The sequence below is a fragment of the Xyrauchen texanus genome, chromosome 8 (assembly GCF_025860055.1).
Source record: "Xyrauchen texanus isolate HMW12.3.18 chromosome 8, RBS_HiC_50CHRs, whole genome shotgun sequence".
Classification (NCBI taxonomy): domain Eukaryota; kingdom Metazoa; phylum Chordata; class Actinopteri; order Cypriniformes; family Catostomidae; genus Xyrauchen; species Xyrauchen texanus.
Genome location: NC_068283.1, coordinates 46,631,711 through 46,644,982, shown reverse-complemented (window position 1 = coordinate 46,644,982; position 13,272 = coordinate 46,631,711). Strand labels below are relative to the sequence as shown.

Here is a 13,272-nt window from a genome sequence, read left to right as displayed (position 1 = left end):
TCAGCCTCCTCTTTCTATGTTGTGAGTTTCAAGAAGATCTGAGGATGTCAAAATTTTGTGCAAAAATACTTACATTTTGCGCCAAATTATTTCCTCAGATCTTCTTGAAATTTATACCATAGAAAGAGGAGGATGAGAGAAGAACAGAAATACAGGTTTCAGCTTCCTAAGTCTGTCCAGAGCTGAGATCTGGACATCACACGTACAATTTGTCCCATTCACAGAAATAAAGGTTTCGTGGTCAGAGGAATTTGTATGTTTTGAAGGGCTTAGGTTGATCAGGGGGCTTCACTGAGTCACCTAAGTGTGATTTTAAGTCATAAATTTGATCCTGGAGTTATAAAAATGATGTCCACCAAGTGATGATTTCAGCCAATGCAAATAAATTGCTTGTGGGTAGTCCCACTTCCAGTCAATGTAATGGGCCAAAAATAATTGATTGGTGGACATCATTTTTATAACTCCAGGATCAAATTTATGACATATAATATAAAATCACATTTAGGTGACTGTAGGACTCCCCCTGGACAAAGTGCACCATTCAAAACATAACAATTCCACTGCCCATGTGTTGGTGGACACAGGGGAAATACACAAATAAAATCAATTGCTAATGGGCAGTTAGTCTGTTGGTGGACACACAGCTTTACAATCAATTGGAAAAGGGCAGTTAGTCTGTTGGTGGACATACAGCTATATAATCAATTGGAAATGGGCAGATAGTCGGTTTGTTGGTTACACACCTAGGTCTTTCAGGTGAAAGTGGGCAAAATAGTTGGTTTAGGGTCAGATAGTGTGTCTGTGGACAGCCCCGCAGCCTTTGGGTGGTCCGGGGGTCTCTTTGGTCAACTTTGGGGAAAAGAGTTGGTTAGGGGGCAGATAGTGGGTCTGTGGACAGCCCCGCCCCTCAGGGTGGTCTGGGGGTCTCATTGGTCAATTTGGGAAAAATTGTTGGTTAGGGGGCAGATAGTGGGTCTGTGGACCACTCCGCCCCCTCTGGGTGGGCAGGGGATCTCACTGGTCAATTTGGGCAAAATAGTTGGTCAGAGGGATGATAGTAGGTCTGTGGACAACCAGGGTGGCACAGTTTTCTTTGGGGGGCATTGCATCCCACTCCCCCATTAAAAGAACACAGTGCGACAAATTGAATGAGGGACAGCACTGCCCCGAGAGGTGCCCGACTGCCATCGATATGAATTGCGAAGGCACCCATTCATTTAAGCCAGAGGTGGTTAAATTAAATATAGTAGCCTACTTTATTAAACAAATAATTTACACCGTAAAGATGCACTTTTGATAAAATGTTTTTTTACCATTTAAAATTTTTTACATCATTTTTACCCTGAAATTACATGTATTGTTTTGTTTAATATATTATCAGTTTTACAGTATATTTTAAGGAAACTTCCCGTAAACAATTTAATGAGTTTGCATCATAGCATTTTTACAGTATATTACCGTCAAAATTAGACATCTTTTACAGTCATGTACATGTTTTTATCTAAAACAGTTTTCAGGTTTTCACCCATAAAATGCTTTTATGTGCAGAACTTCTTTCTTACGCCATTGTTTAAGCATCTTTCATAGAAACAGCCCAAACTTGTGTTTCTAGTTCGGTAGAAGAGCAGAAAAGATGTGACTGTAATGATGAGTCAACAGGGTTGAGATCCAAGTGCAGATTTTAATAACATAAATGAAGTAATACAGACAGGCAGGGGTAAATCACCAGCAGCAGTAATATCAGAGGCAGGTATTCAATAAACAGGCAAGCGATCGGGGCAGGCAGCAACGGGTCAAAACCGGGTAAATAGTCCAGGATCAAACACAGGAAATGCAAAGAAAACAGGGAACACTCAGTAATGTCAGCCAGGGCAAAACAAGACTTCACAATGTCAGAGAATGAGTGTGAGAATTAAATAGCTGACAGGATTGGACGCAGGTGAACAGGTAATCAATGACAGGTAAGGGGATTATGGGACATGGAGTCCAGAGAGTTAAAGTCAATCCCCAGGTGATGGAGCCTCTGGTGGTTTAATTGATTGTTTGATGATTCATATTTGATCACTTGGTTTCATTTTGGATTAAATTATGATAAAAAGTTGAATTCCATGAATCTTGTAATGCCTAAATAATTATGAATATTGGTTATTATATATCAGAATATACATTCATAAGACATGAAATAATGTAAAGAAGAAAACTGCAGTGATGTGCTCCAGAATCACAGAAACTGAAAGAACAAGTTCTGATAAGATTATAATTATTATCAGTGAATCAAATACAGATGATTAATGATGAATAAACTCTTGTGACATTTTCATGTGATTTCTGTCAATGTTGTTATTGATGAAACCCTCTTTAATACTCATTTTCTACTGTATATATTCTTGAATGTTTGTGTTGAATTATTTCACTTCACTGAGAAGATATCACAGACACAGAAGTTCAGTGGACGTGTTTAAGTGTAAGTTACTGAAATATTTCTCTGGAGAGTTTTAAATGACACTTAAACATGTGTTTAATGCACAAGTAAACTCTTCACAACATATTCAGACACTTAAAGACTTCATGTGTGCATTATGAAAATAATACAGCTGTTAATGGAGTATTTCTACAATGACATCTGTAACTGAAACCTTCTGCTTTTGTGTGATGCTGCATCCACACAGATAAAAGAATAAAGTCTAAAATCACCTCATATCAGTCCTTTACAAAGATCAACAATTCATAGTGTTTCACAATCACAATGATTTCACTTAAATTCTCTTATTTTATCATCGATAATCACAATCAGTCAGAACTGTGATTTTCTGTCACCATCAGTTTAACTGGTAAAATCTTCAGATTATTATAACTCCTGAAGAATGGCAAGAGTGTGTGTGTAAATGTGTGTGTGAATGTGTGTAGATGTGTGTTAGTTACGGGATCAGAGAATGACACTTTTCCTCCGTCATAATCCAGATGAACTCTCACACGCTCAATATACTGTGTGACATGAAACGCAGTGGAGGGATATCTGATGTACAGTGAGAATAATCCAGACTCATTATACCACACACTCCAGACATCAGTGTTAAAGAAATCATCTCCTTTCCTCTGGTTTGATGCTGTAGTTACTCCAACAATCCACTCTTCATTGTCTTTAACCTCCACATCCCAACAGTGTGTTCCTGAATTAAAACTCTCTGAACCCAGAACACAGTAATAATAGTCAAATCTCTCTGGATTATCAGGAATCAATTGATAGTTGCTGACTCTCACACTGGTCAGATCATCAGACAGGATCAGATCTGGATTATCAGGAATCTGTTGATTGATCTCGCTGCTGAGTCTCACACTGGTCAGATCATCAGACAGGATCAGAAATGGATTTGCAGTGTTTGGATCCAGAATCACAGGAGCTGATGAGAGAAACAATTGTTACATACTGTGACATATTCTGAATATACACAAAAACAAAATATCAATTTGAAATGTTTGAGGGGTGACATGATGGGCACATGCGCTCTTAGAGGGGTTCAGATTAGGGTCTGGATGATCGTTCATACATGCTGCACTGCGTCTCGCTGTTTCTTCAGTGTCTCACCATCAATAACTATTCACTATTCCTTTTTAGTAAGATATATAGATCGATCGATCGATCGATAGATCGATAGATAGATAGATAGATAGATAGATAGATAGATAGATAGACAAACAGACAGACAGTTGATAGATAGACAGACAGATAGATAGATAGATAGATAGATAGATAGATAGATAGATAGATAGATAGATAGACAGTTGATCGATAGATAGATAGATAGATAGATAGATAGATAGATAGATAGATAGATAGATAGATAGATATCATATATATATATATGTGAGCACTCTTGGGACATACTGCTGACTCAGGCCGGGGCAACATCCGGCCTGCCCACTCCCCCCCCATTTCTGAAGAGAAAGTCATCCACAACCATCTGCGCCCTGGTCTGTGGACCACCTTGAATTTAAAGGGCTGGAGAGCCAGATACCAACGGTTGATCCGTGACGTTAGTATCCTTCATGCGGTGGAGCCACTGCAGAGGGGCATGATCGGAACAGAGGGTGAAGGCTCACCCCAGCAGGTAGTAGCGGAGCATCAGAACCGCCCACTTAATCGCAAGGCACTTCTTCTCAACGGTGCTATATTTTGTCTCCCTGAAGGAGAGCTTGCGACTAATAAAAAGCACTGGCCGTTCCTCCCCTCCGACCACCTGCGAGAGCACTGCGCCCAGCCCCCTGTCAGATGCATCAGTCTGCAAAATAAAGGGGAGAGAGAAATCAGGTTCATGTAAAAGCGGCCCCCACACAGTGCAGATTTTACCTTAAGGAAGGCCTGTTGGCACGACTCTGTCCACTGAACCGGATCGGGAGCCCCCTTTTTAGTAAGGTCAGTCAGCGGGCTGGTGACATCAGAATAACTGGGCACAAACCTTCGGTAGTAGCCAGCCAGCCCCAAAAACTGCCTTACCCCCTTTTTGGTCTTGGGTGCCTGGCAGGCTGCGATCGCTGTGGTTTTGTCAACCTGTGGACACACCTGCCCGTGACCCAAGTGGAACCCCAGATACCTAACTTCCACCCACCCAATTGCACTCTTCTTCGGGTTTGCCGTGAGTCCCGCCCACCTCAGCGCTCTCAGGACAGCCCTCAGATGTTGCATATGCCGCCGCCAGTCATTACTGTAAATTATAATGTCATCCAGATTTGTGGCGACATATGCCGTGTGCGGTCTGAGGATCTTGTCCATAAGGCGCTGAAACGTGGCCGGGGCTCCAAACAAACCGAACGGATGTGTCACAAATTGGTGTAATCCGAACGGTGTGGAAAAAGCGTTTTTCTCTGGACATTGGAGTTAAAGGGATCTGCCAATACCCCTTTGATGAGTCCAGCGTCGAGTAAAATTTCGCCTAACCGACACGCCGCACAACACTTGCGAACGTCCCCGTGAATGCCCAGCCAAAAGAAACGGGCCATTATACAGTTCAAAGACTTTTCGTGACCTAAGTGGTCGGCCATTAGATTATAGTGAGCCGCCTGGAAGAGTGTTTCCCGACGGCTCTTCGGTACTAACAGCTGCGTTGTAATCTCTTTGGTTTTAGTGTCCTGTGTCACTCGATATAACTGCTCTTTGATAATAGAAAAGTACGGGTATGTGAGCGCAAGACCAGGCTGGAGTTGTTGACCATCAATTACTTTCACTTGATCGAAGGCGTGCCTGAGGGACCAGTCACGCGACTGCTCCAGAGGGAAATCCCCCTCAGGGAAACCCCTGAGGACGGGAACTCCCTCGTCTGCATCCACTTGGCGCGGAGACGACGTTGACGGCCCCGGCACCGCCTCCCCAGCCATAGTATCACACGCCACACCTGCAGGACCCTTCCACACACATTACCCTCAGTACATTTTTAAAACCAGCCCAGGATTAGTGGATGGGTGAGGCGGAATTAACCGCGGTCTCGACTCTATGCCTTTTTCCCCTAAATCGTATCTCAACGGTAACCTCTGGATACTTGTGAATGTCCCCATGCACACACCTCACCCTCACCAGCTTATTTTTATCCAATGCCCCACCTTGCACAAGGCGTTGGTGGATCGAGCTTTGACAACAACCTGTATCCACCAAAGCTTGATGTGTTTCCCCCTTCACCCTTACCGGTATGCGATACATCCCTGCCCGATCGGGGGCGGTCTGTGGAGCGTCGGGGATCTGAACCAGTGTCCCAACCTTCATCACTGGACACCGCTCCTGGCTATGTCCGGCTTCCCCGCAGCTCCAGCAGACCGGCCCAGGTCTTCCTTCCCATCTCGTGAGGGTGGGCTCGCCAACCTGGGGGGAATAGCGGAGAGACACAGGGGGTTTGAAGGGGCGGATCTCCCCACCTTTGAAGGGGCGGGCCTCCCCACCTCCGAGGAGCCGGAAGTGAGGGGAACGGGGGGAAGGGGAGGGAACACAAGACACAGGGGTGGAGAGAGAGAGAGAGATAAGATACTGCCTCGCCGCCTCCTGGGAACGCCGCCATGTAGACCTCTGCCAGTTGGACGGCCCCATCCAACAACACCGTGTGGTGGCACTGGACCCACTCCGACATGCCTCAGGGAAGTTGGGAGACGAACTGCTCCAGTACCACCATGTCGACCACTTCCACGACGTCGCGGGTTTCCCCCACCAACAGTCATTTCCAGCAGGCGTCATGGAGCTGTTGCACAAACGCGGACGGGTGGCCGTCCTTCCCGAAGCTTAATGAGCAGAAAAGCTGTCGACTCTGCTCCGGGGTCCGACCGACCCGTTGCTGGATGGCTTTCTTCAGGTGGCTATAGTCCAGGAGGCTGGCGGCGGGAAGTTGTTGTGCCGCCAGCTGCGCCTCCCCGGAAAGTAGGGGTAATAGGCGGGCCGCCCACTGATCGGGAGGCCACCTCCATACCTCAGCAGTTTTCTCGAACAGGTCGAGGAAGGCCTCCGGATCATCGCTTGGCCCCATTTTCGCGAGGGCATGCGGTGGGACGGGCTCCGAGGAGGACGCAGCACCAGCCCCCTCCCTGGCGATCAGGCTCCGCAGCGCTTGCCGGTCCTCGGCCTGTGCCTGGAGCAAGGCTTGGAAGCGTTGTTCTTGCTCCCGGCAAACCTACAAGAGGGCATGGTATTGTGTCTGCTGGATGTTGGTGAGGCTATTCACTGACTAATCTGTAGTGAAGACTATCTATCTCCTCCATGATCATATATCTATAACTATTCACTACTACTTTTTAGTAAGATATCTATATATCTATATATATCTATATATGTGAGCACTCTTGGGACGTACTCTCTCGTCTGTCGTGCTTTCTGGACACTCTCTCTCTCGCTCTCACACTTGGCGTTCCTTAAATGTCTCTCTCCGTATCACTATAATAATACACAGGTGTTAGAGGTAATTACAAACCAGGTGACAAGCCTTACTGCTCTCTCTCTCTCTCTCTCTCTCTCCCGCAGACCGACACACGACCACGACCCCCATGCCACAATGTTATTTATAGCGTGTATTTAACCTGGCACCGATGATCACGCATAGAGGTTATGTCCGTTACTATGGTAACAGTGAGGGATGTGTTCGCTCTTTCATGATCGTCCATTCATTGGTGAAATAGTAATAGAAATAATCATTTTATTATCATTATTACGTACCTTCACTACTCACGAATGTACTATATTTGTTTCATGGTCTGATTTATGCATGGATAGTTTTGTTACGGGACAAAGTGTGTGTAGCTACTAATCTTTCCCCCGCCGGTACCCGGGGAGCGATTCTATAGGTGATTCTTCACCCCTCTACCTCACTTTACCGCCCCGGCTCATTGGAAAGGTCAGGGATCATGTGGAGGAGGCAGGAAGTGTGTCATTGTTTACAAGAGAAACTTGCACAGACCAAAACAGTCCAAAACAATTTCAGACAATATAAAATAATAATAAAAAACAAACTTCACTGCAGTAAATATCATCCTTTATTTCAGAGCAATGCCACTGCATCCCCTAGATCCGCCCCTGTGTCCCCTTCCCTAGCTCCACCCCTGTGTCCCCTCTCCTAGCTCTGCCCCTGTGTCCCTCCCCTAGATCCGCCTCCTGTGTCCCCTCCCCTAGATCCGCCCCTGTGTCCCCACCGCTAGATCTGCCTCTGTGTCCCCTCCCATAGATCCGCCCCTGTGTCCCCACCCCTAGATCTGCTGCTGTGTCCCCTCCCCTAGATCCGCCCCTGTGTCCCCTCCCCTAGATCCCTGCCCTGCTGTGTCCCTCCCCTAGATCCCCCTGTGTCCCTCCCTAGGTGTCCCCTCCCCTAGATCCCCTGTCCCTCCTAGATCGTCCCTGTCCCTCCCCTAGATCTGCCCCTGTGTCACCTCCACTAGCCCCGCCCCTGTGTCCCCTGACCTGGTTTTATAGACTCACTCTTGTGGACAATGTCTTGCATCTTCTTCCAGATTCTGAATGTCAGGTTGCCCAAGTAATGTGGCACATGAATGAGAGCTCCAGATGTCATCTGTGGCTCCGGCTGTGAGATCTGGGCTCTGGAAGAACATTCAGGAGTCAGTACTGCAGTGAATTTCACATCACAACCATAGAGAGGAGACACTTACCTTTCCATTGTCACATTACAGTTCTGCAAAAGACAAAAAAAACACTTGATGATCTCCTCAAATGATCAATAAGAGCAGAAATCAATGATGAGAGTTCGACGTTCACCTTTAGAAATGACACATCGTCATTGGATTTCATCATTTCCTCCATGTGTTTGATTGTGTGTGAAAGAGCTGAGATGTGTGTGTTCATCTCCTCAAGCTTCTGCTTCATCATCTGACTCTTCTGCTCCTCTTCCTCTCTCAGTGAAGTGATTGTAGCTTCTTCTTCATCTCGGAGAAACTCATGAAGCTTCTTAAACTGCTCTTTAATCTGACGCTCAGTGTGCTCAACTTGAGTCTGAAATGACATCAAATTCACTTCAATCAGTTCTGCATTCACACACATCACATCATTTATCTCCAAATGTGTTTGATTCTTCATCTGTATCCTCACCTTGATGTGTTGAACTGCTTTATCAAACTCTTCTTTAATGTTTTCAGTGTGTTTGAGTTTCTCTTGTAAAGACTCCAGTGTTGTATTGAGTTTCTCCTGCAATTCAACAAAGTGAAAATCTGTGAAACTGAAGCTGCTAAGAGATTATAAGAATATGTTCATGAGGTTGATTATATGATGTATATTGTTTTTGTCATTAAAAATACATTTAGATATTTTTTGTGAGGCTGAAATCCTTGAAAACTGTAATTAGTTTGGAAGAATCTTTATTATTAATTCTTTAAAGAAATGAAGTTTTGTTTAAAATATAAATAATTCAAAGTGAGCGTGTCGTCAGCAGATCCTCGTCCAGGGATCGACAGAGTCTTCAAACTCAAAACTGCATAACAGGGTGAAAGAGAGAGAAATGAAATCAATAGTCTGCTATAGGGAATAGAGAGCGATCGATCAGTGTTTAAAGGAGGTAAATAAATAAAAGCTAAAGACCGGATGATTAAAGTTTTCATTCAGAGATAGTCAATGACATGCATCAGCTGCATAAATATAGAGCCACTTATAGCAGGACATATACTGACAGAGCACTTTATTAGGAGCACTATGGTCCTAACTGAGCTCCTTACCTGCATCTGCATGATATTGTGCACTGCTGCCACACGATTGGCTGATTAGATAAGCACATGAGTAAGTAGGTGTGCAGGTGTTCCTAATAAAGTGTTTGTGACTCTATTTGACTGACAGCACATAGCAGTTATTGAGGTAGCAGCTAGATATAAAGTAACAATAATTAAAGTGCAACTCAGGACACGTGTGTGTGTGTGTGTGTGTGTGTCAGTTCAGTCTCTGAGTATTGAGGAGTCTGATGGCTTGGGGGAAGAAGCTGTTACACAATCTGACCGTGAGGGTCCAAATGCTTCGGTACCTCTTGCCAGACAGCAGGAGGGTGAAGAGTTTGTGTGAGGGGTGTGTGGGGTCATCCACAATGCTGGTGGCTTTGCGGATGCAGTGTTTTTTGTAAATGTCTTTGATGGAGGGAAGAGAGACCCCGATGATCTTCTCAGCTGTCCTCACTATCCTCTGCAGGGCTTTGTGGTCCGAAACGGTGCAAGTCCCAAACCAGGCAGTGATGCAGCTGCTCAGGATGCTCTCAAAAGTCCCTCTATAGAATGTAGTGAGGAAGGGGGGTGGGAGATTTCCTCAGGCTTTGAAGAAAGTAGAGACGCTGATGGGATTTCTTGGTGATAGAGCTGGTGTTGAGGGACCAGGTGAGGTTCTCCGCCAGGTGAACACCAAGGAATTTGGTGCTCTTGATGATCTCCACAGAGGAGCCGTCGATGTTCAATGGAGTGTGTTTACCTTGTGCTCTCCTGAAGTCAACAACCATCTCTTTTGTTTTGTATACATTCAGAGACAGGTTGTTGGCTCTACACCAGTCCGTTAGCCGCTGCACTTCCTCTCTGTATGCTGTATCGTCGTTCTTGCTGATGAGACCCACCACGGTCGTGTCATTGGCGAACTTGATGATGTGATTCAAGCTGTGCATTGCTGCACAGTCGTGAGTCAGCAGAGTCAACAGCAGTGGACTGAGCACACAGCCCTGGGGGGCCCCAGTGCTCAGTGTGGTGGTGGTGGAGATGTTGTTCCTGATCCGGACTGACTGAGGTCTCCCAGTCAGGAAGTCCAGGATCCAGTTGCAGAGGGAGGTGTCCAGGCCCAGCAGGTTCAACTTTCCAATCAGGTGCTGAGGAATGATTGTGTTGAATGCTGAGCAGAAGTCTATGAACAGCATTCGAACGTATTCGAGTCCTTTTTATCTAGGTGGGTGAGGGCCAGATGGAGGGTGGTGGCGATGGCGTCGTCTGTTGAACGGTTTGGACGATACGCGAACTACAGTGGGTCTAGTGAGGGGGCAGCTGGGTCTTAATGTGCCTCATGATGAGCCTCTCAAAGCACTTCATGATGATGGGTGTGAGTGCGACGGGATGTTAGTCGTTGAGGCAGGACACTGAAGACTTCTTTGGCATGGGGATGATGGTGGTCGCCTTGAAATACGTTGGCATGACGGCGCTGCTCAGAGAGATGTTGAAGATGTCGGTAAGAACATCTGCCAGCTGGTCTGCACATCCGCTGAGCACTCTGCCAGGAATGTTGTCTGGTCCAGCAGCCTTCCGTGGGTTGACTCTACATAGAGTTTTCCTCACATCAGCCGTGGTAAGACAGAGCACCTGGTCATTGGGAGGAGGGGTGGTCTTCCTCGCCACCACATCGTTCTGTGCCTCAAACAGAGCGTAGAATTTGTTCAGCGGATCTGGAAGGGAGGCATCTTTGTTACAGGCAACTGATGTTGTCCTGTAGTTGGTGATGGCCTGGATGCCCTGCCACATGTGCCGTGTGTCACCACTGTCCTGGAAGTGACTGTGGATTCTCTGGGCATGTGCGCGTTTGCCTCTCTGATGGCCAGGGACAGTTTGGTCCTCGCTGTTCTTAGGGCTGCCTTGTCGCCTGCTCTGAAGGTGGAGTCTCGGGTCCACAGCAGCGCGCGCACCTCCGCAGTCATCCACGGCTTCTGGTTGGAGCGTGTGGTGAGGGTCTTGGAGAAGGTGACATCATCAATGCACTTGCTGATGTATCTGATCACTGATGCTGTGTATTCCTCCAAGATGGTAGAGTCACCATATGTTGCAGCCTCCCTGAACATGTGCCAGTCAGTACACTCAAAACAGTCCTAAAGAGCAGAGATGGCTCCTACTGGCCAGGTTTTCACCTGCTTCTGAAGCGGTTTTGTGCGTCTGATGAGTGGTCTGTATGCTGGCTCTGCCTGGTACGTGTAAAATACATATAGTTTCAAAAGTACATGTTGAACAAAATACATGTTGACATGATAAAAAAATCACTTACTAACCTTTTCTGTGTAAAGTTCTATCATATTTTACTCATTTTTTGCCATGACAACGTAATGTCAAAAACCCAGTAATCCCACGAAAAGGACGATTGAAACAACTTTACAGCTGAAATTATACACTGGTTTTAACAGAAATATTAATATAAGTGCTTTTATAAAATTATAAGCTTCACATTTCTGACTTTAAACCCTCCAAAAATTGGAATCATTCACTTCTACTGTATGTGCCTCACTTTAACCCAGAGGTTTTTGTTAGTTTCTTTGTTTTTTTAAAGACAAGGAGGGACGAGACAAAATTATTTTTGTGTTAACATTATAATAATAAATTTTATTTATAGACGCCTTACAGACATAATCAAGTTTACAATGAGAGAACAAAGATACATTGCATCCGGAAAGTATTCACAGCGTTTCACTTTTTCCACATTTTGTTATGTTACAGCCTTATTCCAAAATGGATTAAATTGATTATTTTCCTCAAAATTCTACAAATAATACCCCATAATGCCAATGTGAAAGAAGTTTGTTTGAAATCTTTGCAAATTTATTAAAAATAAAAAATTGGAAATAAAAATCACATGTACATAAGTATTCACAGCCTTTGCTCAATACTTTGTTGAAGCACCTTTGGCACCAATTACAGGCTCAAGTCATTTTATGTATGATGCTACAAGCTCGGCACACTTATTTTTGGGCAGTTTCTCCCATTCTTCTTTGCAGGACCTCTCAAGCTCCATCAGGTTGGATGGGGAGCATTGGTGCACAGCCATTTTCAGATCTCTTCAGAGACGTTCAATCGGGTTCAAGTCTGGGCTCTGGCTGGGCCACTCAAGGACATTCTCAGAGTTGTCCTGTAGGCACTCCTTTGTTATCTTGGCTGTGTGCTTAGGGTCGTTGTTCTGTTGGAAGATGAACCTTTGCCCCAGTCTGAGGTCCAGAGTGCTCTGGAGCAGGTTTTTATCAAGGATATCTCTGTACATTGCTACATTCATCTTTCCCTCGATCCTGACTAGTCTCCCAGTTCCTGCTGCTGAAAAACATCCCCACAGCATGATACTGCCACCACCATGCTTCACTGTTGGGATGGTATTGGGCAGGTGATGAGCGGTGCCTGGTTCCCTCCAGACATGACGCTTGCCATTCAGGCCAAAGAGTTCAATCTTTGTTTCATCAGACCAGAGAATTTTGTTTCTCATGTTCTGAGAGTCCTTCAGGTGGGCTGTCATGTACCTTTTACTGAGTGGCTTCTGTCTGGCCACTCTACCATACAGGCCTGATTGGTGGAGTGCTGCAGAGATGGTTGTTCTTCTGGAAGGTTCTCCTCTCTCCACAGAGAAACGCTGGAGCTCTGTCAGAGTGACCATCGGGTTCTTGGTCACCTCCCTGACCAAGGCCCTTCTCCCCTTATCGCTCAGTTTGGCAAGTCGGCCAGCTCAGCAGTCCTGGTGGTTCCAAACTTCTTCCATTTACAGATGATGGAGGCCACTGTGCTCAATGGGACCTTCAATGCTGCAAAAATGTTTCTGTACCCTTCCCTAGATCTGTGCCTCGATACAATCCTGTCTCAGAGGTCTACAGACAATATCTTGGACTTCATGGCTCGGTTTGTGCTCTGACATGCACTGTTAACTGTGGGACCTAATATAGACAGGTGTGCACCTTTCCAAATCATGTCCAATCAACTGAATTTACCACAGGTGGACTCCAATCAAGTTATAGGAATATCTCAAGGATGATCAGTGGAAACAGGATGCACCTGAGCTCAATTTGGAGTGTCATGGCAAAGGCTGTGAATACTTATGTACAT

The 13,272-nt window shown here is 45.5% G+C and overlaps 1 protein-coding gene across 3 annotated transcripts in view; it reads right to left on the bottom strand.

Annotated features, from left to right (window-relative positions):
- Positions 1-2,458: 2,458 nt before the first annotated feature.
- The window catches only part of LOC127648310 (nuclear factor 7, ovary-like), a 29,187-nt gene continuing 18,373 nt past the window's right edge, over positions 2,459-13,272 (bottom strand). Inside the window, exons 2-6 of one of the 3 annotated variants that reach the window (XM_052132966.1) lie at positions 8,567-8,662; positions 8,237-8,470; positions 8,131-8,153; positions 7,943-8,061; positions 2,459-3,401 (exon numbers count right to left, since the gene is read on the bottom strand). In XM_052132966.1, the coding sequence (XP_051988926.1) occupies positions 2,791-3,401; positions 7,943-8,061; positions 8,131-8,153; positions 8,237-8,470; positions 8,567-8,662 (1,083 nt within the window). In that variant the 3' untranslated portion in view covers positions 2,459-2,790. The remainder of the gene's footprint in view (positions 3,402-7,942; positions 8,062-8,130; positions 8,154-8,236; positions 8,471-8,566; positions 8,663-13,272) is intronic. The other 2 variants (XM_052132965.1, XR_007971152.1) reach the window with 2 other exon arrangements.